The sequence below is a fragment of the Podarcis bocagei genome (genome assembly GCF_964188305.1).
Source record: "Podarcis bocagei genome assembly, chromosome: 1".
In the NCBI taxonomy this organism is placed as follows: Eukaryota; Metazoa; Chordata; class Lepidosauria; order Squamata; family Lacertidae; genus Podarcis; species Podarcis bocagei.
Window position 1 is genome coordinate 17614835 of NC_138125.1, and position 25833 is coordinate 17640667.

Genomic DNA, 25833 nt, shown 5'->3' on the forward strand with positions numbered 1-25833 from the left:
TCATAGCATTAACAAATCTTGCTCCTTCACTGCGTTTCCAGGGAGGCCCTCAAAGCCATAGCTTTGGACTCAGCACAGAGAGCAAGTCCAGCCTCTGTGTTTTCCTAGATCTCAGCGCCTAACCCAGACTAGCCACTAGCCTTTTGTTCTCCTACCTCTGGGATGGTGTGGCTTCCAGCCAGGTGAGAGGAGAAAGCCTTAGCCCTTCTTCCAGAGGCATCACTGATCAGTTGTTCACATCAGTACTCGGCCAACTCTTTAGACATATAAAAGGATACTCGTGGAGTAGATGGGAATGAAGAGGAGAAAGTATTTCTCCCCTTCACCCGACAGAAGGTTTTTCTTTTGTTGACGGTGGAGAATGAGGCAAAGGGGAGAAAGACTTTCGCCTTTTCACTCCTTTCTCATCTCAGAACAGCAGCAGAAGCAGAACCTTGGAACTGGGACAAGCTGTGAGGGAATGTTGTTGTTGCTTAGTCATTTAGTCATGTCCGACTCTTCATGACCCCATGGACCAGAGCATGCCAGACACTCCTGTCTTCCACTGCCTCCTGCAGTTTGGTCAAACTCATGCTGGTAGCTTCGAGAACACTGTCCAACCATCTCACCCTCTGTCGTCCCCTTCTCCTTGTGCCCTCCATTTTCCCAACATCAGGGTCTTTCCAGGGAGTCTTCTCTTCTCATGAGGTGGCCAAAGTATTGGAGCCTCAGCTTCAGGATCTGTCCTTCCAATGAGCACTCAGGGCTGATTTCCTTCAGAATGGATAGGTTTGATCCTCTTGCAGTCCATGGGACTCTCAAGAGTCTCCTCCAGCACCATAATTCAAAAGCATCAATTCTTTGGTGATCAGCCTTCTTTATGGTCCAGCTCTCACTTCCATACATCACTCCTGGGAATAGGAGTGGAGAATGGGGGAGTTTGGAACCAACTGTAGACCAGGTCAGATCTACTATGAAACTAATGAAGCTTAAATTTCAGGGCCCCTAATCCCAGAGGGGCTCCAGAAGTTACTTTAGTTTACATTACTTAAATGTGTCTTGGCACAGGACACAATTCTATTATTATTATTATTATTATTATTATTATTATTATTATTTATACATTTCAACAATCCCAAAGTTTGAGAGTCAGTAGCACAGATGTAGTAAAGCTGTGATGATCTGCTGTGGAACAAACCCATTGAAGAAGCTAACAGTGGTTACCCAGACCTCATTGCTGCTTGCAAAGGGGCCCCCGTAGCAGTTTAAGCCCCAGAAATGTAGGCAGGAAGGAGGTTGAGAATGGGGTGGTAAGGTAAGATGGATGCGGAGTTGAAGGCCAGGTGAGGAGGCCAGGTGAGTTGAAGGAGCAGTAAGGAGATGGGGTGGGAGATGTGAGGAAGAATAGTAATACTGACTTCCTTGCAGGATCAATATAAGGACTGCAGCTGGGTAACACATGTGGCATGTTTTGAATACGGAAAGCACTTTGAGTACAAATGGCAGCATCCAACCAATGCATTCCATTATAGCATCATGGGATTGTAGCGTTGGAAGAGACCATGAGGGTCAGTGATAGAAAAAGAGGTGCCTGAACTCACCATGATCGCCTCCCTTGTTCTCTTATAATGGCAATGGTGCCCACCTGAGACGTGCCAGAAATGAGTTTCAGGAAGTGCTGGTTGGGGGGGGAGCCCTGCTGAGGATCATCTAGTCCACCCCCCCCCCGCAAGGCAGGAATCTTTTGCCCAGTGTGGGGCTTGAACCCCCAACCCTGAGATTAAAAGTCTCATTCTCTACCATCTGAGCTATCCCAGGTGTAAGCATTTACACTTAAGCAATGGAATTCTCCTCCCACACACACAACACACACACACACACACACATGCCCTGAACCCTCCCCATATATGTTCACGGGGCGGGTTGGAGGAACCCCTAGAACAGATTTAGAAGGGACACGACGGAGGCAGGAGGGGTAAATTCTGTTGCCCAAGGATAAATCCTGGTGCTGATGGAACATGTAAATTGGAGACCACCCAAAGTGATATACTCACTGTTACTGAAAAGACTTGAACACCACACTCTTTTTCTCTCTGTTTAGCTCTGTAATGCTTAATTACTATTTGTTACTTTTTTTAATAATAAAAAAAGGAAATCACATCTGTAGAGGAGAAATGTCTCAGCCAAGTCAATGCCTTGGTTACTTGAGAATGCCTTGAGTTGCCTTGGCTTCTACCCATATTCAGGGCTTGTTGTTCACACTGGTGGTATTTGTTCCCTCTCCTTTGTCTTTCCTTCTTACATTGCTTCCACTCCCCCTTTGAATATTATTCCAAAAATACACCCTCGCAACAAAAGCAACTCTAGGAACCCATCCCAGTCATAAAAGGAGCCGTCGGCTTCCGCATTCAGTACTCAGAGGAAGTGGGTAGATATAATCCCTGGAGGGGGGAAATGAATGCATTCTGCATGTTTAACTGAACACAGATTTTCGGCTTTACTCCAAGGCAACAACTGAACTTTAAGGGTGCCAAGGCAGCTCTAGGAGAGTCTCTTGAGTTGGCATTTATAATCGCTAGGAACATAAGCCTTATACAGAGTTAGACCAGTGTGTGTGTTTGGAATGAGACTATTAAGTCCAGAATCACCTAACCACAGTGGAGGCTGGTCTGTTAGGGCTCGTGTCAGGGACTGGCTGGATGAGGAGGAGTGGTTGGCACTGCCCACCCCAGGGATGACACAGAGGAAGAAGACATAGACCCAGGACAGTGGTGGTGGGATACGGGGGACCAGTTTGCAGAAGAGACAAGCTGGGAGGTGCTAGAAGCAGGAGGTTTGAGTGAACACAGGGATGGGCGGTGGGCAGGAGAAGGAAGACATTCCAGGACAGGGCAGGATGCTGAGTCTCAATGTGAGTACAGACTCTGACAGAGAGGAGGCAGAAGCTGCTTTTATTGCTCAGCAACTGGACAGTTCCGTTCCAACCAGCTCTCCTCCACTAACCCCAGAACATGAAGAGTCCTTCACATTGCTGAGCAAAAAGCCAGACAGGCCCAAAGAGGAAGCGTCTCAAGCCCCTTTTCCTGACTTGTAGATGACCTGCATTCTCCTGACAACCCCTTGACAGCTAGCTTGGGTGCTGCCCCACCAACCTCAGTCTGTCCTTCACTAACAGCCTGGATAGCTCGGTTGGTTATAGTGTAGTGCTGAGAACACCAAGGTTGCAGGTTTGATCCCTCTATGGGACAGCTGCATACTCCTGCATTGCAGGAGTTGGACTAGATCAGGCATCCCCAAACTCGGCACTCCAGATGTTTTGGGACTACAACTCCCATCATCCCTAGCTAACAGGACCAGTGGTCAGGGCTGATGGGAATTGTAGTCCCAAGACATCTGGAGGGCCAAGTTTGGGGGTGCCTGGACTAGATGATTCTCAGGGTCCCTTTACAATTCTATGAACCCTCACCCATCAACCTTCTTGCTTGCATCCAGTTGAAAGGGTGGTCCTGGCTGTCACCTTCCACCTCCTTAGCCTCAGTGTTGCCATTACAGAAGGAAGACGGGGTTTCCTGGAGGTTTCCCGAGCTGGTGCCTCCCCCTATTACTCTGCATTGAGCCAATCCATGGCATATGTTGAGATTTACGGTATTTCTATTCAAATAGGAATCCAGGAGGCTACCTTACACCAACTCAGACCCTTGGTCCATGTTGCTCAGTATCGTCCACAGTGACTGGTAACCTCGGTCCAGGGCATCAAACAGGGGACACTGTCAGCCAGCCCTGCTTGCTGGGGATCAATGGGTTTAATAGGAACTACAGTTTTATTTATGATGATTTGTTAAATTTCTATATCACCCTTCATCAGAGGGTCACTGGGCTTTTTACAATATAAAAGCACAAAAAGGCAGAGTAACAAACAAAGGCAATAATCTCCCCCTCCTTCCCACAGTTTAGAAGGCCACGAATGGTTTAATTAGCACATGGGTAGGCAAACTAACAGGGACACAGGTGGCGCTGTGGGTTAAACCACAGAGCCTAGGACTTGCTGATCAGAAGGTCAGCAGTTCAAATCCCCACGATGGGGTGAGCTCCCGCTGCTCGGTCCCTGCTCCTGCCAACCTAGCAGTTCGAAGGACGTCAAAGTGCAAGTAGATAAATAGGTACCGCTCCGGTGGGAAGGTAAACAGTGTTTCTGTGTGCTGCTCTGGTTCACCAGAAGCGGCTTAGTCATGCTGGCCACATGACCTGGAAGCTGTACGCCGGCTCCCTCAGCCAATAAAGCGAGATGAGCACCGCAACCCTAGAGTTGGTCATGACCGGACCTAATGGTCAGGGGTCCCTTTACCTTTACCTAGGCAAACTAAGGCCCGGGGGCCAAATCTGGCCCAATCCAATCACCTTCTAAATCTGGCCCATGGACGGTCCAGGAATCAGCATGTTTTTACACGAGTAGATTGTGTCCTTTTATTTAAAATGCATCTCTGGGTTATTTGCGGGGCATAGGAATGCGCTTATTATTATTATTATTATTATTATTATTATTATTATTATTATTTTCAACATATAGTCCGGCCCCCCAGAAGGTCTGAGTGACAGTGAGCCGGCCCCCTGCTGAAAAAGGTTGCTGCCTAAATTAGCCAAAGACCTGGGAGAAGAGGAATGTTTTTGCCTGGCAACTAAAGATACATAAGGAAGGTGCCAGGCGAGCCTCCCTGTGAGAGTCAGTGTGGTGTAGTGGTTAAGAGCAGTGGACTCGTAGTCTGGTGAACCGGGTTCGGGTCTCCGCTCCTCCACACGCAGCTGCCGGGTGACCTTGGGCTAGTCACACTTCTCTGAAGTCTCTCAGCCTCACTCACCTCACAGAGTGTTTGTTGTGGGAGAGGAAGGGAAAGGAGAATGTTAGCCGCTTGGAGACTCCTTAGGGTGGTGATAAAGCAGGATATCAAATCCAACTCCTCCTCCTCTTCTTCCCTGGGGAGAGCATTCCACAAGTGTGGAGCCGCTTCAGAAGGTTAAGCTTCTCTCCCAGCCTCACCTGGAAGTGCCAGGGACTGAACCTGAGACCTTCTGCATACAAAGCAAATGAATGAATGAATTTATTATTTTGGTCACAGACCACTTCCAGCCCACATACAATATCAAGGAAGTAATAAAACACAATAGGGATACATTTGAATTTGCAATTAGGTATAACAGGGGCAATACAGATATAGCAACAGTTCTAAAATATATATAAATTAAAACTTAGTCACTAAAATATAACCTAAAATTAACCTTTAAGGCATTAATCATTACGATAGCACAGCTTGTTCCCTACGTTTTATGCCAATCGCACAGAATCTGGCTACCCTTAATGTGATCTCAGGATCCTTGTCCTCTACCAGGGATTTTAGACATTGAAGTTTGGATTCATTTGAAGGTTTTTGCATAGCAGGGGTAATAAATACCAAGCATATATACCCGTAAAAAAGGCAGCGTAACAAGGCATGAGAGACAGTTTCTACCTCCATCAAGCCGCAGGGGCAGACTCGTTCCGCGTATAGTTTACCCTCGAATCTGCCCTGCAATAAGGCAGATGGCAGCAGGTTGAATCTTGCGAGGGTAAATAACCATCTGTATTTAGGTACAGTGGTACCTCGGGTTACATACACTTCAGGTTACATACGCTTCGGGTTACAGACTCTGCTAACCCAGAAAAATTGCCTCGGGTTAAGAACTTTGCTTCAGGATGAGAACAGAAATCATGCTCCAGCAGCGTGGCGGCAGCAGGAGGCCCCATTAGCTAAAGCGGTGCTTCAGGTTAAGAACGAACCTCTGGAACGAATTACGTACTTAACCCGAGGTACCACTGTATTTGTAATTTTGACAAATAATTTGCTGGGTAAATTCTCACCCATTATCTTTTATTGCTGGGTGTTTATTCATCTCGCTCACGTGGCATTGCAGTTCCACATCCCAAATTCGTTGGCGGATTATTGCTCTAGCTTTCTCATAACCTACAGCTATCAGGGCCTGTGGGGAAAACCCCAAGCCTCTTAGCTTTTCATGTAGTGTAGCTTTCCATTTGGATTGGTAGGAATCCAGTAGGGTTAAGGGTGCCAACCCAACAGGGGAAAAGATAAGTTTTAACCAAGCTAAGGCCCTTCCCCCACGAATTATTTCTAAATGTGCATGTATATATACAAATAATCAGATGTATATTTGATGCAGATTTCCGCCTTGTTTTATGCTAGCTAATTTCCCTTCCTTGGCAATGCATAAATGACCGCCCTGCTGACCACACATGGGGGATGCGCACATGTGGCCCAGGAACACCCCCAAAGATGATGAACTACCCTATTATGGGATGTCACATGGCCATCGCATTGATCAAGGCCTCGCTTGACTCTGGAACTTCCCTTGGTTATCTCATCTGCAGCAGGGTGGGTTGAGAAAATCCCAAGCATGCTTAGCGGCATAGAAAAATACTAAAAGTGAATCAATAATGAGGTTGAGGAGGGGAGGGAAGTGGGGAAGACAAATTGAATTATCGTGCCACAGTGTAATAAAAAAGCTCCCTTATTTCTAATCTGAAATACAGTATATTCAGCACTTGCAGATCTATTTATAGAAGGAAGCCCTTTCCCTACGGGAAATCTCACCAGCTTCATACTAAAGACAAAATAAAAATATTGCTCATATAGAAATAGGTGCCTACACTGATTCAGCAAGTGCTGGTTTCTAAACGGGGTTCTCGTCAAATTGCAATTCCCCCACCCAGTTGGCTTTTCAAGGAAATGACCTTCTTCCAGATGAGAATTAATTCTGGATTGTGTCAGATTCTTCCCCCCTCCAAACCCACTTTTGCTGGAGATGAAACCATTTCCAGTATAATTTCGCAACATTGGTAGCTTCGTTTTCATATTTCTAATATGCCAGGCAAATAAATAAGTCATGTAATTGCTCATTATCTCTCAGCCTTACACTTTTGAATTGGATTAGTGTGGGTACAACTGACACTGATTATCTCTGACAGGAAGTTATTTAATCCCTTTGGGTGGGTTTTTTAAATATATATATATATATATGCCACATTTATTACAGCACATTGCATATCTCTCAGCATTGGTTCACTTAGGAGCAATTATTTAAAGTCTCGTTTAGCAAAGCATGTCACCAGTACCGCTGAGATGCAGAAGAGAGGCATAAATAAACTTTGGGTGATCTATAAAGCAAGCAGGGGTTGGGAACCACTGGCCTATGGGCTAAATCTGGGTCCCAGTTTGGCTTGCAAGGCTGTTTTCCCCAAACTATGCCTACCAGTCCCCCACACCTGACATCTTATGGTGCAGGTAGATGTATGTCTGGAATGGCTGTATGGCCAACTCCATGACGGAGCTCAGCCCATCCGCTGATGATATTGTGATGTCAGGTGATTGTCAAGTTGCAAGTCAAATTTCCTCATGAGGGGTAGGAAGAAGAAGAAGAAGAGTTTGGATTTGATATCCCACTTTATCACTACCCGAAGGAGTCTCAAAGCGGCTAACAGTCTCCTTTCCCTTCCTGCCCCACAACAAACACTCTGTGAGGTGAGTGGGGCTGAGAGACTTCAGAGAAGTGTGACTGGCCCAAGGTCACCCAGCAGCTGCATGTGGAGGAGCGGGGAAGCGAACCCGGTTCACCAGATTACAAGTCTACCGCTCTTAACCACTACACCACACTGGCTCTCCAACCCGTACTTGGGTCTGGAGTTGCTATAATGCTTGAAAGCGGGTGAGGAATCTCAGGTCAAACATAGCCTCTAAGGCCTATATCCACCCTAAGGACTTTCCTCAGGCTGCACTCTATCACTGCTCCTGCTCCACATCCTCATTGAGTGCTGAGAGTTGTTATCCCAATCCCAGAGCTATAATTTCAAGAGTTCTGAAAAGGGATTGTGAATTAGACCCCTCAGAGAATTGTAGCTCTACGAGGGGAAGACAGCCCTCCTAACAACTCTCAGCACCCTTAAAAAAATACACTTCCCATAATCCTTTGGGGGACGCCATGAATGTTTAAAGTGATTTATAGGGTGGATTTAGCCCTGTTTTCAATGCTGAACTAAGATTCATCTGGTTTCTGTGCATGAACCAGGAAAGCAAACAGGTGGCAATAAAGGGTCTTCATCCCTGATGGAACTCATACAGGGGGTATTTAATATGGAGGGGCTACATTATACAGTTGATCACTCCATGTAATCCCTGCTAGATTGTGCTCCCACAATTAGTCCTGCACACACACACACACAGGTGATCAAGACAGAGGAGGGCACTGAGCAGATAAACCCGGCCCCCAAACCCAACACATTAGATACCCCTTGCTTGTGAATATTTCACATAAGATATTTAGTCTTTGTTGAAGTTGCCTCTCACTATTTGTTTTCCATTAAGAGTCAAAACTGTCTGGCACTCACGGAATGCAATGTGAGGCCTTTAAAATTGCAGCCTTGTCTTCTAAAACCAGACTGAGAAAGGGATCTTGGCTTTATAATAAATTGCTTTGTTTATTCATCCCCGTTATTAAGTTACATTTTGCCTTTGGTAGCTGCAGATATTTCAAGATTATTATTGCTTACCTACTCAGTAATTTGTCTGTACTAAATGCCTTTTCTGGGCATTTTCTAGGCAATTGTGTCTTTTTCTTCTTTTTGCAATGGAATTTGCTAACAGTTGCAGTCATTTAGGACTGTGTAGCTGTTAGCTGATTCCATTGCAAAGAGCCATATTTCTAAAATATGATGCCAATTTTATGCTGCTTTTGTTCTCAATGGTTATGTGCAGCTAAGGGGTTGTCTGTGCACCTGCATGTGAAAACATGCACAAAGCCAGAACAACCCCCACACCCACCCCAAAAGATCCCCCGAAGCTACATCTCTGGAATAGACAGACATAATTTAATAATGAGCAAGAGGAAAAAGAAAAAGAATTTTGAACAGCAGAGTTCCAACAAGTACTTTACATATAGGGAATATTGAATCATGTATCCTCCCACACAGAGAGACACCACAGACACCTGCAGCTCAACAAAATCTGGGTGTGTCAAAAGGTGGGGCAATGGCTGGTGGAGGGAATAAAAAAGAAGCAGGCAGCAGCCTCTATAAAGAGCAGTACGGGGCTCTTTGCAAGAGGGCTTTCAAATAGCCCCTTGTTGCACTTTGGCTTCATTTTCATGTTCCCTGAGAACATCCATGTGTATACAGCCAAACTGAGCAAGATTGAACCCTCTGCTCACTGAGGTGTCCTGGATTGGATCTGGGGGCATGCACTGCCCCCAAGCTTTAGGTCTTGAGTCATCAGCACCCTGTTTTCCACCCACTCCAGTTTATGGTGGTGAAAACATGCCAGATAGTTGTAGTCAACAGGAGGTCTATGCCTTCCTCCCGTATCCCCACCCAGCCCATCTTCTCTGTACTGTGCTAGTTATGTGTGCTCTGGAGTCATTCTGAAGTATCAGCTCTATTTTAGAAAATTAAATGAATTGAGCACGGTCCGGTGAATTTATTGGCAGTGGCGGCGGCTGTGTTTATGCTTCTGGAAACTGGTAAATTAGCTAAGCCATGGTTACCTTTGCAAGACTCAGTCTGGTTTTAACACTGATGTGTACTTTCAAAGTGCTCATTTCAGAAGCATGTACAAGCACCTATTGATTAGCGGCTCCTTATTGTATTGTATACTGATTAACTAGGCATAATAGAAATAAAATTTCCAGGCTGCAGAACAGCCAACCATTAGCTAAATGGCAAGTGATAGGAGAAGACCTGCTGATTGGTACATATGAATGATGACCAGCTTGGTCTTATTTAGCCTTAGTTTGCTTGATGTGGAACCTTCAAGTATTTCTCCCTCTCCCATAATACTATAATTTGGGGTTATCCAATGAAGGTGAATTTTGGAAGATCCAGGACAAACAAAAGGAAGGACTTTCTCATACCGTACATAGTTAAACCATAGAATTCGCTGGTGATGGTCACCAACCTGGGTGGCTTTAAAAGAGGATTAGACAAATTAAGGGAGGAGAAGGCTCTCAGTGACTGTTATGACTATTCTCAGCCTTCGCTGTTGGTTACCAGTTGCTCCAGGTAGTAGTTGTGATGGCACTGTTGTACTCAGGTCCTGCTTGCAGGCTTCCCACAAGCCACTGTGAGTACAGGATCCTGGCCTAGATGGTCCTTTGGCTTCACTGAGCAAGCCTCTTCTTATTTTCTTGTATACAGAAGCTCAGTGGATAGAAGTTACTGAGGAACAACCACATGGGAAGGATATTGCTTTTGGGCTTGTCTTTTTTTTTTTAATACTATTTATTAAATTTTCCACTTTAACAATCCAATAAAACCATATTAAACATTCCAAATTATACTTATTATTCAGTAATCAAACAGTCCAAATATTATACCAAATTATAAAAAAATTGGAAGTATCTTCCCATAGTCTGAGGTCGGGGGGGGGGTGTCTGATCATCTCATACTTCTACTGCTTTCATAATTTTCACGATACATTGGTACCTCGGGTTACAGACGCTTCAGGTTACAGACTCCGCTAACCCAGAAATATTACCTCGGGTTAAGAACTTTGCTTCAGAATGAGAACAGAAATCGTGCTCCGGTGACGCGGCGGCAGTGGGAGGCCCCATTAGCTAAAGTGGTGTTTCAGGGTAAGAACAGTTTCAGGTTAAGAACGGATCTCCTGAACCAATTAAGTACTTCACCCGAGCAGTGGCGTAGCGTGGGGGGTGCAGGGGGTCCGGCCGCACCGGGCGCAATATCTGGGGGGCGCGCTCGCACTCGCAGCTCTCTGCCCCTACCTGGCTCACTCACTCTCTCTCACTGCAGTGCTGGCTGTGTGAATCCGATCCGAGCTGCTGGGTCGCCGCCCACTGTGGAGGGGGTGGGTGCCAGGCGTGCGGTGCGGAGAGAGAGAGAGGGACTATCTGGGGGATGGACAGTGCAGCGGCCGCCCAGTGCAGTGCTGAGCGCGGGAGAGAAGCACACCAGACCAGACCAGGCAGCAGCAAGAAGAAGCTGGCAGCGGCGGCAGGTTAGGGGTTAGGGGGCGCAAATTACTTGCCTTGCCCCGGGTTAGGGGGCGCAAATTACTTGCCTTGCCCCGGGTGCTGACAACCCACGCTACGCCGCTGCACCCGAGGTACCACTGTAGTTCCAATAAATCATTCTGATGTTAATCCTCATTACTTTTCACAGTCTCTGGGTTTATCAAAGAAGCGAGATAAAACAAAACAATATATTCTGTGTGGAGTTTATGTCCTGCTTTTGGGCTTGTCAGAGGCCTGTGGACAACATGACGTTGGGTCCTTCATCAGAGATCACTTGGGCACCTGTGCTACCTCTGCTATTCTGTGGATGCAAACAATGCTTAAACAGAATTTGCTGCTGCAGCAAAGTAATCAGCAGGGCTCAGTCCTTCCTCCAGATCCCTTTTTGGGGCATTAGATGAGTAGAATGGCTGCACATTGAGGCTGGAGGAAGGAGCAGTCTCTGGACAGCATATGCTGGCCTGCCTCAGGCAGCAAAATGTCTTGGAACAGCCCTTGACTTGAGGTGGGACTCCACATGATTGGATGGCTTCCCACATGGCAGTTCAAGGAATGCTTCTTTTAATAAATGCTTCCTCATGTGCAAAGGCCATTAGTGGGATTGTGCCCCAAGCACCAGCATGACCTGAATTTTAGGGTAGGCAGGTGAAAAATTAAACCAGGCTCTTGTACCTTTCCTCCTGCCAACCTAGCAGTTCGAAAGCACGTCAAAGTGCAAGTAGATAAATAGGTACCGCTCCAGCAGGAAGGTAAACGGCGTTTCCATGCGCTGCTCTGGTTCGCCACATGACCCAGAAGCTGTACGCCGGCTCCCTTGGCCAATAAAGCGAGATGACACGAAATGATGCTGACCCCTGGCTTAGAGGGCACACAGGTCAGGGAGCCAGACAGGAAGTTTGTTGCCTTTCTCCAACATGAGCAGGACAGGAACAGGAAAACTCTTGACTCTTCGTGCCCCCCGTGTAACTAAGTCTAGTGCCACCTAGTGATTAACACGTACGGTTGTGCTATCCACCAAATTCTTGTGGGTTTTCTTTATTATAATGGTGTTGTTTTTGCTTTAACCTTCAGCAATAGAATGGTATCCATTCTTTAAACACCCCCACCCGCCCCAGGTTATGTTTCGTTTTTGTTTTGTTTGTTTGCTTTTGTTTGCTTTTGCAAAGCCATTAGATGGGATACAAATGTCAACCATAAAGAAGAAAAATGTGTATTTATATATATATATTAGTAAAGAACTTAAAAATAAGGGGGATCTGTTTTCCTCACCAGTGCAGAAGGGTTTTAGTGGAAATACAAGGAGCTGCACTAAAGAGAGATGGTTAAACTGCCTTCAACACTAGGACCGGTGCTTGATGTTGATGCTGCGCTGGTGTGTTTTCATACAGTACTTCCTGTTACATGTCTGCTTACCTGTTGGTGTTCTGTTACGTTTCCAACCTGCTTTAGCTCTGCCTTAATATATATTTTGCTTCTTCAGGGTTTGGTCCCCATTGTGCCTACGTTTTCTTCTTCTTTTTCCTCTGCTTAAACATTTCACAGCTCTTGTTCTGCCACTGCTGCTGGATGTTCTCAGTCGGTGATATATGCAGAATTTGATTTTCCCAGGTTTTGAGGTTGCCTTCCCCAAAGCTTTGGAGCAGTGAACACGGTGCATCAGCCTTTGCCAACGTGGTGCCCTCCAGATGGTTTTGGACTACAACTCCCATCAGCCCCAGCTGATGCCTGGAGGGCACCGGGTTGCTGAAGACTGCAGTACATCAGTGTGTTTGCCTTGATGCTCTCTTGGCAGGCCTGACACCATCCCAGTGAGGAAGAAAAAATCGGTATATATAAATAAAATACAGCCATCACTCAGTTTCACACATTCATTTGTTTACATATATGCACATTTAAGATTAAGGCATTCAATGAGGGCTTGAGAAGAATCTAACCCAAAGGCAAAAAGAGTCAGTATTATCTGTAGTGTCCATCATGTATTTAACAGATTTGGAAACCTAGTTTTACTTGGTTTCCATGAGTAACATGCAAGACAAAACATTAGGTACTAGAAAACAATTGTCTGAATCCAACCCAAAGGTACTAATTTTGGAAATAAGAGAATTTCAGGACCCAGCTAAACAACCAAGGACCTTAAGTAACAGGACCAGCCTCCTTTCTTGTGGATGATGTGAAAGGACTTCAAAAAAACAAACCAGGCTGTACCTAGAGGTATCCCAGTGACCCATTGCAACCCCTCTGGTTGATTGTTGGCAGGTAGGGGAGATGTCCGCCAGAAGCTCAAAGGTCGCATAAGCCCATCCCTTATCTTAACCCTAACACTGCAATCCTATACAGTGCAATCCACCATCTGCCACCACCATCAGCTCCAGAAATCACCCTCCTCCACCCCATAATTATGGGTATGTGTGGGGAATGGTCTGTTCAAATCAATGGGATTTCAAGCCTATTTGCTGCATTGAAGGCATAATTTGGTGTGAGGTCCTTCTCTACTGCCACATACAAATACCCCCACAAATCCCCACCCTGTGTAGCGATTAGGCTTAGGAAGAAATGCTGTATGTATTTTGATATGAGACCTTATTTCTTAGCCTAATTGCTGTGAGGGGGGGAGAGAGAGAGACAGAGGACTGAGGAGGAGAGATGCTCTCCAAACTGCATGAGGCCTTCAGGCTGCAATCCTAAACACACTTGCCTGAGGACTCAATGAATCTTACATCAAAGAAGGCATGCGTAGGATTGCACTGTGAACTTCTGCTTTGTGATATAGACAGCAGATCTTGTTGGAAGTTAAAATGCTTGAATAAATCACATGCTAATTTTGCATCTTGTATGTATCCAAACTAGGGATGGGAGAGAAATTCAACCTAAATGCAAACCTACCTAAATTTGCACTATCTGATGCAATTTGTGAGCAAAAACATAGCCAGCCTTCAGAATTCGCATGTCTGAATTTTTCAATGCAGTTCTCTAAGTGATGTATCTGCTTGTAAAGTGCGCAGAAAAATGCATATATATGTAAAAATTAACGAATAAAAATGCATTGCTTTGCAAAAAAAAAGGTGTGCATGAGGCAAAACTGCATACAAAAATGAGCACATCGGGAGAAATTCAACATTAAAATACTAGTGAATTTTCAGGAGGACTTCTAAAAAAATGAAATTTCGCAAAATGATGGGAAAATGTGGAGAACTGAACTTAAGAAGAATGAGAAACTGGGAGAAACCCAAATGGACAGATTCACCCATCCCTAATCCAAGACATACTAGCGAATCCTATATACCGATATATCCAAATATATGGATACCGCCCGCTTGCTGCCTGCTTATGTGCAGGGCTTTTAGCTAGGTGACCACGCAGATGTCTGTTTTGACCCATTTCCTAGCCATGGTTTGTCCTCTATTCATACTGCAGGGTACGAAATTCCTGGGTGCCAACCTGCCTATGGCAACCTAGAATTCTCCAGGGCAGGCTCGCAAAATCTTCACCTACCCTCTGGGACAGGTAATTAAACAGCGATGTTTTGTCAAGTTGATGTTTTCTCTTATAACTTTCTGCTGTTGCTTGTTTTTTGTTTTGTTTTTTTTAAACTCCTCTCTTCCCCTGCCAGCCATTTGCCAGCCGCTCAGATAAAAGATGCAGCGTTTTGGAAATTAGGGACCCGACAGCAGCCTCGCTTGAATGTACGAGCCACAGATTTCATGGCAGCACATTGCAGTAATTAATACTAGCACACGATATGTGTTGGCAAGAATGTTGCTTCGTAGGAAATGTTGCTTCATTAATCTGCGAGATCACAATGGACAGCAGCAGCTCCATGTTTGGGTTGCTCTTGTGAAAGACACCCTCCATGTAGTTGTGGCTGGTGCTCAGTGAGACTAGTAGGATGATGGAAGCAGGAAGCCTAGTAGTAGATGGAACCAAAGCCAGCTCATTCTAGCTTTGTCTTCCTCCCTGCTTCCAACCAGGGCAATGTTGCGATTATGGCCACATTCACACCATACATTTAAAGCAACTATGGTAGCACTTTAGTCCTAGCTTCCCTGGAAGAATTCTGGGTGCCTAGAGAAACCCCCATTCCCTTCACAGTTGCAATTCTGTGGGACAGCCATTGCGGCCTAGTGGTTAGAGTACTGGACTGTGACCTGGGAGACCAGGGATCGACCTACTGCTCAGCTGTGAAGCTCAATGGATGACCTTGGATCTGTCACTGCCTCTCAGCCTAACCTACCTCATGAGAATAAGTCATGAGAATAAAATGGGGAGGAGGGGAATTATGTATAGCACCTCAAGTCCCACGGAGGAAGGAATGGATATAAAGGTAATACGTCATAATAAATAATAACTCGCAGAGTTTTCTGGGGAAAGGGATTGATTGTTAAACCACTCTGGGTATTTGTCGCTCTGGAAAAGGAATCAGATTCTCTTAAAAGTTTTTAAAAGTGTAGGAGCAGTCTTACCCCACCCGGTCAGTTGGCAACCATAGCATTGAAAATAAGCACTTGTCAATATCACTGCTGTTGGATTCAAGCCATCTCTTCATAGCCAGAGGTTGGTTGGATGGCTTGCTTTATTCTTTTTAGCTGTCTGCTTTTTTTAAAAAGTGTTTATCTTTAATCTCTGCCTCCCAGAAATTTGGTTCTATGTGTGGAAAAAGCAGCAACAGAATAGCTCCTTGGTTCCTTCTAGGATTCCATTCTCAGGGAGCTTATACAGTGGTGCCTCGCAAGACGAAAAGAATCCGTTCTGTGATTCTCTTCGTCTAGCGGTTTTTTCGTCTTGCGAAGCAAGCCCATTGAAGGATTAGCGGATTAGCGCTATTAGCGCTATTAGCGGCTTTTAGCGGCTTATCTGCTGATCGGATCAGCTGATAAGCGGCTTAGCGGCTTAGAAAAAGGGGGGGAGGAAAAAAACCAGCAGGAACTCGCAAGACATTGTCGTCTTGCGAAGCAAGCCCATAGGAAATTCGTTTTGCGAAGCACCTCCAAAACGGAAAACTCTTTCGTCTAGCGAGTTTTCCGTCTTGCGGGGCATTCGTCTTGCGGGGCACCACTGTACAATAATTCGTTTCTTTGGGCAGGTAAGGTGGATGACGACACGCTCCCTGTTTCTGGTGCTCGTCATCAGTGTTGAAAGCTGTGGCCGTTTAACATGTGTCTATCTATCTCTCTAGTTTTCGTTTTCTGGTAAAAGCTTTAGAGGTACAATTCAAAATCAGAAAATGGGAGGGAGGAAAGTTCAACATGCACTCCTTTATTGTACAGCTCCCATCATATTCGGAGAAGGCACATCTTTACCCTTGTCTATATATGTGTGTACATATATATATGACTGTTGCCACTCTTTGCCCTTCGCCCATATTCTACCAAACCCCTTGTCTATTCTTGCACTGCCTGACCCACCCCATACCTTACCCCCGCAACTCACAAACCGCAGAGCATGATGAAGCCTTACTCTTGTATGTCTATGGCAAGAGATATGCCTTATTCTTCTGAACGTAAAAGGCTTTAACTGATTTTAACATTGTGTTTTATTGTTAATGTTCTTCTTAGGCTCAAACATGAACATACAAAAGTTTTATTTTTGGTGGGAGCAAGGAAGTTTGTATACACACATCAAAGGCATCTGAGCATTTCACTAAGAGAATTTCTGTTTTTATGTGCTGAAATTGGTCTTTCGGAAATGCAATGCTCCTGCAGGGCAAAAAGCTTAGAGAGTTACTGAGGAAGCGAATAATTTGGGTGTAATATTGTATGGTTGTTATCCTGGGACCTTATGGTGAAGGACGAGTAAGAAATCCAAATAAAAATGATGATGATGATGCCACTCTCTTCCTTTTCCTATCAGATTACCAGAATTAGGCAGCCTGCATCATCTAGTATAATTTGAAGTGAAATGCACACTACAGAGGCTCAGAAGGCTGATGTTTGACAATCCCAGCTTCCTTACGTGTCCAGCCTACTTTAGATTCCCTTAGTCATTGTTGAATTTGGCAGCAACTCCCCTGTATGTCTTGGTCTGAGCAGAGTAATTTATCTTCCTCCAGCATGCAGCTTCACCTCCCCCAGATATATAACCCTCAGAACTGTCTCTTCAGCAAAACCAGATATCTTGTTAATAAAAACTAGCAATGCATTATGAAGACTCCAGGTCAGGTTAGCAATGGCGTTCTCTCTGTTTAGAAGCCTGTAGCGCTCCAGGCTTTCTTCTCACAATGTTTTATTGCTGGGGGAACATGACTCCTTTCCGTGCCATGAAGGCACACAAGGCCACCTAGCCCAGAATCTTGTTCTCAGTGGCCAACCTAATGCCTAGGGGAAGTATTTTTAGGTTCAGAAAAGTAAAGCCAAGGGGATGGTGTTTCTCCACTGTGAGGAAAGCTTGCGAGCAAGAGGTGACATGATAGAACACAAAATTATGCATGGCATCAAAACTGTGGCTGAAGAGGGGCTTTTCTCCCTTTCTCGTAACACTACGACTTGTGGACATACTGTGAAGCTGAATATTGGAAGATTTAAGTCAGATAAAAGAAAGTCACTCCCACAGGACGCAATGGTGGCCACAAGCTGGGATGGTTCTTGAAGTGTAGGTATGTTCCCACGAAGAAAGACACGGAGATAACAGCAAGAACCTTTATTCGAACTAACAGAACTGGACAACAGGGGCAAAGGAACTACTTATATACATTTCTGAAGGCCTGGGCCACTCCCACTCTCAACGTGATTGGCTGTCTAAATTCCCAAGCTGCGAATCATAACTCAAGAGTTTAAGGGCCAATGGCAGTGGCCCGCATCCTGAAATGTTCTGTGATTGGATATCATGTATCGAATCAGAACACAGGGGCTCAGAATTCTTAGTCTAGACTCAAGCTCAGGGAAATGCTGACCACTGAATATATAACAGAGGATTGGACAAACTCCTGGAGAACAAGGCTATCGATGGCTACTAGCCACAAAGGCCATGCTCTGCTTCCACAGTTGCTTCTGAAATACAAGCTGCTGGAAAGCACAATAGGCAAGAGTGCTCTTGTGATTGAGCCCTGCTTGGGCATTTCCCACAGGCATCTGGTTGGCCACTGTGAGAACAGGATGCTGGACTAGATGGGCCATTGGCCTGATCCAGCAGGGCTCTTCTTAGGTACTTATGTTCTTAGAAGTCTCTTGTGAAGTGGGAGGAGACCAAGCTGTAGATCCTCTATGCCAGGCACCCCCAAACTCAGCCCTCCAGCTGTCTTGGAACTACAATTCCCATCATCCCTGACCACTGGTCCTAGGGATGATGGGAGTTGTAGTCCCAAAACAGCTGGAGGGCCGAGTTTGGGGATGCTTGCTCTATGCTCAAGAGGAACGTTACCTGCAGAAAGGTTACCTTGATCATTATCCCTGTGTTGCTATGCATTCTTTTCAGGATTTAGACGGGAGGAATGTTTTCGCTGTGTGCCATTTGCTATTAATGTTAAGATTTTTTTGAAATGCATTTCTTTTTTTAAAAAAAGAGCAGCAAAGAAATCTATTAAAAAGCACGTGTGCGAATACAGGCCAACAATAGCTCTGTGTATTCTTATATATGCACTTGACTTCATTTCATCTCTGCTTTACTTAACCAAATTACCTATTAGAAGCAAACTGGCTGTAGCATTGTCAGCTGGCCAGGGGGCAGCGGGGTGGAGGAGCTCACCCTGACCTGCTCTTGTGTCTTTAATAGCAGCTGGAGTTGAGGAAACCAGGAGGTCAAACTGCTATTCTCATTAGTTATGACTTGCGGCCAAATTCTACATGCAGGAAGCTGACCCTGGTGGAGGTCTGCCCCAATCAGAAATGGGCACGGAGATAAGCATTTTCACCTCCAAATGTTTCCAGGAGAAGCTGCTATTAAAATCCCAGCTATGGGAGCTGGCTGAAAACTTAGCAGCCTCAGCTAAACGCTGTCCCTTTTTTGCTCAAAGAAACAAGAACCCTTTTGCCCATTCCCTGCTATAGGAACACAGGAAGGTGCCTTATACTGACTCAGACCACCAGATCTCAGATCTCAGATCTCACCGAATTCACTCCTTTTGAAACAGCCATCCTTCAAAATTTGCAATTCTCTGAATTTTGCAATGCCATTCTTCAGCCAAGAGAGGTCTACAAAAATGCATATATCCTGGTAAACCGTGTGTTAATGCATATATTTGGGAAAATAAAATGCAATGGTGCATTATTAGCATTTTTACTGATTGCCAGTTCATTTCCGGGTTCAATTCAAGGCACTCACATTAGTGTTTAAAGCCCAATATTACACAGTCCCCCAATAGACCCTTCTCCTCCCCTACATATCCTACTGAGAGCTAAGATCAGTGGAGGGAGCTGTCTTGGTTGCTCCACTGCCCTCAGAAGCTCAGGAAGGGTGGCTCAGGAGAGTGCCCTGTGGCAGCTCCTAAGTTGTGGAACACACTTCCCACAGAGGTGCATTCTAGCACCTTCCTTCTATAGCTTTTCGTGAGTTCTTTGCCCTGGCTTTTGATACTTTCGGTGCATATTTCCGGGACCCACCTTATCTCTGTAATTTTAAGTTGTCTAAAACTGTTGTTAACGTTGTTCTAATATTAATGTTGTGTTTCAATTGTTGTAATTTATTATTTATACCCCGCACATCTGGCTGGGTTTCCCCAGCCACTCTGGGCAGCTTCCAAAAAAATATTAAAATACTGTGATACATCAAACATTAAAAGCTTCCCTAAACAGGGCTGCCTTCAGATGTCTTCTAAAAGTCTGGCAGTTGTTGTTCTCTTTGACATCTGGTGGGAGGGCGTTCCACAGGGAGGGCACCACTACCAAGAAGGCCCTCTGTCTGGTTCCCTGTAACTTGGCTTCTCGCAGTGAGGGAACCGCCAGAAGGCCCTCGGCGCTGGACCTCAGTGTCCGGGCAGAACGATGGGGGTGGAGACGCTCCTTCAGATATACTGGGCCGAGGGCGTTTAGGGCTTTAAAGGTCAGCACCCACACTTTGAATTGTGCTCGGAAACGTACTGGGAGTACGTTAAAATACAATAGTCCATTAAACGCTTCCCTAAACAGGGCTGCCTTCAGACGTCTTCTAACAACAACAACAACAACAGGAAATTGTTTTGCAAAAATGTGTGTATAATGGGAAATATATATATACAAAAATGTGTAAAAGAAATTCTCCTAGAATTGCTGGTGATTTGCAGCCCAATGTGGAAATGTGTAGTATTGAACTTAAGATTGGAAATATGAGAAAATTATTTCATTTTTTAAAAAAATATGTGATTGGGAAAGTGCTGTCCTGTTCATGAGCATCACTGTGCATCTGCACTACATTTCTTCCACATGGTTGTACGTATATGGAGCTATACAGAGTGGGGGAAGTAATTTGTGTACCCCTTCAGTCCTATGCCTCTTTGCTCCCATTTGAATATGTGCCCGATTTCAGCCGTATCCTGGTTCTTATCTGACTGGCACTGACGCTTAGGCAGGGCTCTTTCCCTATCTGCGATCCTATGACTGGGGTGCAGAGCATCGACCAAGAAACCAACTGCAAGTGAGCATACGACTGCGCTATGACCCCTCAGTATCTGAGGTTCAGCTTTCTGTGCATCATGTTAATATTCCCAAACCCTCCTCATGGGAGGGACGAGAGAGAAAGGACCATTTGTTCAAATGTACTGTGTGGAAGAAAAGAAACCATTTTAGTGTCGTGCCACCTACAGTACACATCAGAATTCCCTCCCATTAAACATTAGAGAAGTACCATCCCTGTTGTCTTTTTGGTGCCTAATAATAATAATAATTTTATTATTTATACCCCGCCCATCTGACTGGGTTTCCCCAGCCACTGTGGGCAGCTTACAACATATTTAAAAACATAATAAAAACATCAGTCCTTAATCCTACTGAAGACCTTCCACTTTCAACAAGTCTTTTAATGTAAGGATCTTTCCCAGTCTGCATATCAATAAGTAACTGTTTTTTTACTGCTTGTATATTTGCCATCTTAGACTTCTTTGTGAGCAATGGTGGGATATAAATTTAAACTGTAGCTCATGTAAACTGTAGATTGTGGGTTTTCCTCTCTAACCAGGGGAAAGTATTGCTTTTCCGGCATTTCCTTAAGTCATCGTCACTTTGGCACCTTTGAGTATTTTCTTCAAAACAATCCAACCGTCTTTATAATCCCACTTCCATTGCGACACTGTTGTTGTTGTCCTTTTTATCACAGGGGTGGAGAACCTTTTTATTTCAGACCAATGGCCGCATTTCCTTCTGGGCAACTTTCTGGGAGCCCCATGCTAGCGGTGGTTGTGCGGGGCTAGAGACAAAAGTGGGCGGGGCAGAAAATATCAATTTTACCTTTGTGACATAGGCCAGCTTCTACAACACTTCCGCAGTGCTCTCTACCCAGAAAACACTGAAGAAGGTTATGAACTAGGACTGAGAAGGGGTGTGGCCAAGGAGGGGTGTGGCCTATGGAGAGTCCTGAGACCTAGATAGAGCACCCTTTCCTTAGCATGTTATTCGGTTTAATTATTTTTTTAACCTTATCATACACGTACTTACCACTTAAGAAGCCAGTGTCTCATCTGACTGAAACTGAGAGCTACCAAAAAGCAGCCTGCACAAAGGGACCTAGAATTTATTTATTTTTTCCATCCTTTTCATTCATTTTAGGCCTTCATGGCTGCTGTTCACTAAAGTTTGCTGACATTGATGGTTCTTTGGGCCTAGGTTAGCACAGTGGGGAGGGAGAATCAGTAAAAATCACCTCCCCGCTCCCCTTTCCGTTGGTGGGAGTCTCCTTGTCATCAAAGAGCTTTCCATTTATGGAAGATCTCTTTCCATGAAAAGAAGGGTTCAGTTTTATCCAGCCCCTTGCGTTTTGTGTGCAAAACGTCCCAGATCCATGCACTGTCATTTCCTATCAAGTAACCAGACTGGAGGGACGCGGGTGGCGCTGTGGGTTAAACCACTGAGCCTAGGGCTTGCCGATCAGAAGGTTGGCGGTTCGAATCCCCACGACGGGGTGAGCTCCTGTTGCTCGGTCCCTGCTCCTGCCAACCTAGCAGTTCGAAAGCACGTCAAAGTGCAAGTAGATAAATAGGTATCGCTCTGGTGGGAAGGTAAACGGCGTTTCCGTGTGCTGCTCTGGTTCGCCAGAAGCGGCTTAGTCATGCTGGCCACATGACCAGCTGTACGCCGCCACCCTCGGCCAACAAAGCAAGATGAGCGCTGCAACCCCAGAGTCTGCCACGACTGGACCTAATGGTCAGGGGTCCCTTTACCTTTTAACCAGACTGGGAAAAGACTCCTATACTCAGGATATAGCCAAATGATCAGTGCGTTCTGACAAAAAGAGCCTCCTGCAGGAACCATTTTATCAGAAATTCCTTTCTGCACAGGAATAAGCTTTCAGTGTTGTAGCGCCTACCCTTCTGAATTCTCTCCTGTTCAATGTTAGACAGGTACCATCTCTGTTGTCATTTTGATTCCTACTGAAAACCTTTATCTTTCAACAATACTTTTAAAGTGAAGATCTTTACCAATCTGCATATGCACGGGAATTGTTTTTTAAATGTTTGGTCATTTTACTTCTTGTGTGTTTTCCATCCTGGGCTCCTTTGGGAGGAAGCGGGGGGCGGGGGGGATGAATTGAATAAATAAACAAATGGATAAATTGATAAATAATTGTGGCTGACACAATGGAGAGCCACTGCTAATCCAAAATAGACAGTTCTGAGCTGCTTAGGCCAATATTCTGACTTGGGATAAGTCAATTTTGTATGTTCCTGAGCAAATTCCAAAAACAAACGTTGGCGGTGATTTACATTTTCCAAATGTCATATAGCAGCAAGCCTGTAATCTTGATCCACAGGACAGCTATAATGACAGCAGTGCTGAATGTGAACAATTAAGAACTATGATTCATTATATTACATTAAAGTAGTATAATTTACGAAGACTGTGACCACTTCTGTCACTAGGACCTCCGTCAAGCTGTTAATCAGATGCAAATCTTTTGTCTTTCCAGCACGTTGCAGGAACAGAAGGGGGAACTTCGCAAGCGTCTCTCCTACACAACTCACAAACTGGAAATGCTTGAAACAGAATTTGATTCTACACGCCAATATCTTGAAGTAGAACTCAGACGTGCTCAGGAAGAACTTGAAAAAGTGACTGAAAAGCTGAGACGGTTAGTTGTTGAATTCACTGACCTTTCCTCAAAAGAAATGTCATATTTCACTTTAGGTAATTTGGGAAATGTTGCAATCTGCTGGAAATGCTGAAGGAGGCCATCAGGAAATGATAACATTAACTGGCAAATTTCTAAGCAACCAGCTTCAAATTTCTAAGCGACTTCCTTCAGTAAATGGCCATATTTAATCCTCTTTTGGACCTTCAACATGGCCCATGTGCAAAGACCAAAAGTGAGTCTTTGACCCATTTTTGAGATTAGCAGCACAATCATATATATGTCTGCTCAAAAATAAGCCCCATCTAACTTCATGGGGCTGATTCTCAAGTTACTTAACAGAGCACTGCAGCCCTACTGGCTCATTTTAAGACACACCAATAAATATCACACTTTAATTTTGCTCATTGACCAGTAAGTACCAACATTTACCAAGACTGGAAGAAAAATAGCCTCCATGTAGGATATTCTGTCCCATCAGGAGTGGCTTATTATGAGGATCCCCATAATCATACATTGAGTTTCCACATCATTAGTAACTACTATCAGTAATGTTTTCAGAGGTCGCTGTGTTGTGAATAATGCTCAAGACCAGTGGTGGAAAAGGTTCTGTGGATAAACCCTTTCAGTTATTCATCCACTCACAATCTTTTTATTCTACCTTCCCCCAATAGTTTAAAAGCAGTTGACTGTCAAATGAATACAGACAGACAGGAAAACAAGTTTAGAACAATCCAACAGAACACCAAAAAAGTGAGCAGCAAAAGAGTAGAACAACAAACAGTAGGTGAATGTTGAAGACATGAGGAATTCTGGAAGGAAATGTGCTCAATATGCAGCCCATGGGTGGATATTCTACAGCTCAGGAGTAGCAAGGAAGAAGACCCTGCAGCAAGGCCTCTTTTGCCCAGAAGATGGTTTCCATCTTCCTTGGCAGATCTTCTGTCCATTTTGAAAAATGGATAAGATGGACAGATCCGTCTTTTTCTGGCCCATGTCACTTTTGCATTTGTTCATTCTGTTTTGCTTCTGCTTTTAAATCTGCAATTTAAAAGAGATCCTAACAAAAATTCACATTCAGTTCCACATTTTGTAATATATTTTGCCTTGAAATCTATTGCTGCATTTAGAACTGCATTGCAACATTTGGGGAAGTGGAAAAATCCAAGGCGGCTAGCCATGTTCTGATCTGAGCATTCATCTGGGAGTCGCAGATCTGGTCAGTAGCAGGATTTGCAAGGTTTGAATTCCCTCAAGGATCTCTTGCAGAGGGTGTGGTTGATTTTGATTTATTTTTTGCTTCAGAATCAGAATAGAAGTGAAACTCTGAAGTCAAAACTCTCTTCTGAGCAAAGACCAAGCACCAACCCTGTCTCACACGGGCTTTCAGGGGATTTCACTTGCAAAAGTTTCCTTTCCCTCACAATAACTTCACCATGGGCAAGATTTCTTATGCTTCCACCTGAGTTCTGCATCGCCTCAGTAAGACTCCTTTGGGGGCTCAGTACATCAAGAGAGGACACATTTTACAATCCCCTGCTGTCTTCTAAGAGACCATTTTTGCCATGTTACAAGAAAATGAACTTCACAGTGATGAGCAATGGGAACTGATCATAAGATGTGCCGTGCTACATCTTTTCAGTGGAATGCTGGGTCTAGGCTTTGGTTGTAGATCTCATCTTGTAGCATTCAAAATACCGCACATTTAATCCAAATGTATTCCATTAGGATGATTTCTTTGAAATATGTTGGAAAGATGTTTTCCTCTCGTAATTGCCAACTGGGCAATCCTCATTCTGAAAGGTTGTCAGCATGGAGCTATGCTGAGAACATTGTTACCTCACCACAAAAAGGGGCCAGGTTTTGCAGAGGACTGAAACTGTTCTCAGAAAAGGTCCCCGCACACAATTTTGGCTTGGCGAAGCTAAATGGTATGAAAATGCTTCAAAAAGGTGGATTTCGCCAATGCCATGTCAGTGTTTGAAAAAACAAAAGGTTCTGACCTCCTTTTTACTCCTTTGCCAAGTCCTCAGACCTTAGTTGGCACAAAAGAGTCACTTGAAAAAGTGTATCCTTGCTGAGTATTGCCGCTTTTATTCTTAAAAAGTCTTCTTCTCCAACCACGACTGACAGCTTTTACACACACCAAACGCAACCAGCTTTCTACCATCCAACCAACCCACACCAAACACTAGCATTGACCCCTCTATATATATATACAGGTACAATTTGGTGAAAGGTTGCATGAGTCATTGTAGGCCGCTGACTCTTGCTGATTCAGGTATTTTAGCATTAAAGAAACAGTGGCCAATTTTTAGCTGTGACATGCCAGAGCATCGGGGACCTACTATCAGTGCGCTTCATCTTCTCTTTTGTTTCCTCAGGGACATTTCATAAAAATTAAAAAAAAGGAAATCTGAGTTTATATACTCAGCAGGAAGCTACAATGGGTGAAATATTATGGAGTCCATTTTTTTATCTCACCTTCGCTCCAAGCAGCTCTCGGCATAATACACAGTTCTCTCATTTCTTTACCCCCCACAAGAAGCCTATGTGGTAGGTTGGGCTGAGAGACGCTAACTAGCCTAAGTATACCCCAGC

At 44.6% G+C, this 25833-nt stretch overlaps 1 protein-coding gene across 1 annotated transcript in view; it reads left to right on the forward strand.

The window, feature by feature from the left end:
* Positions 1-25833, forward strand: part of BEGAIN (brain enriched guanylate kinase associated) — a 194037-nt gene that overhangs the window by 89988 nt on the left and 78216 nt on the right. Inside the window, exons 3-4 of the mRNA XM_081194994.1 lie at positions 14461-14550; positions 23071-23232. Of these exons, the coding sequence (XP_081051120.1) occupies positions 14461-14550; positions 23071-23232 (252 nt within the window). The remainder of the gene's footprint in view (positions 1-14460; positions 14551-23070; positions 23233-25833) is intronic.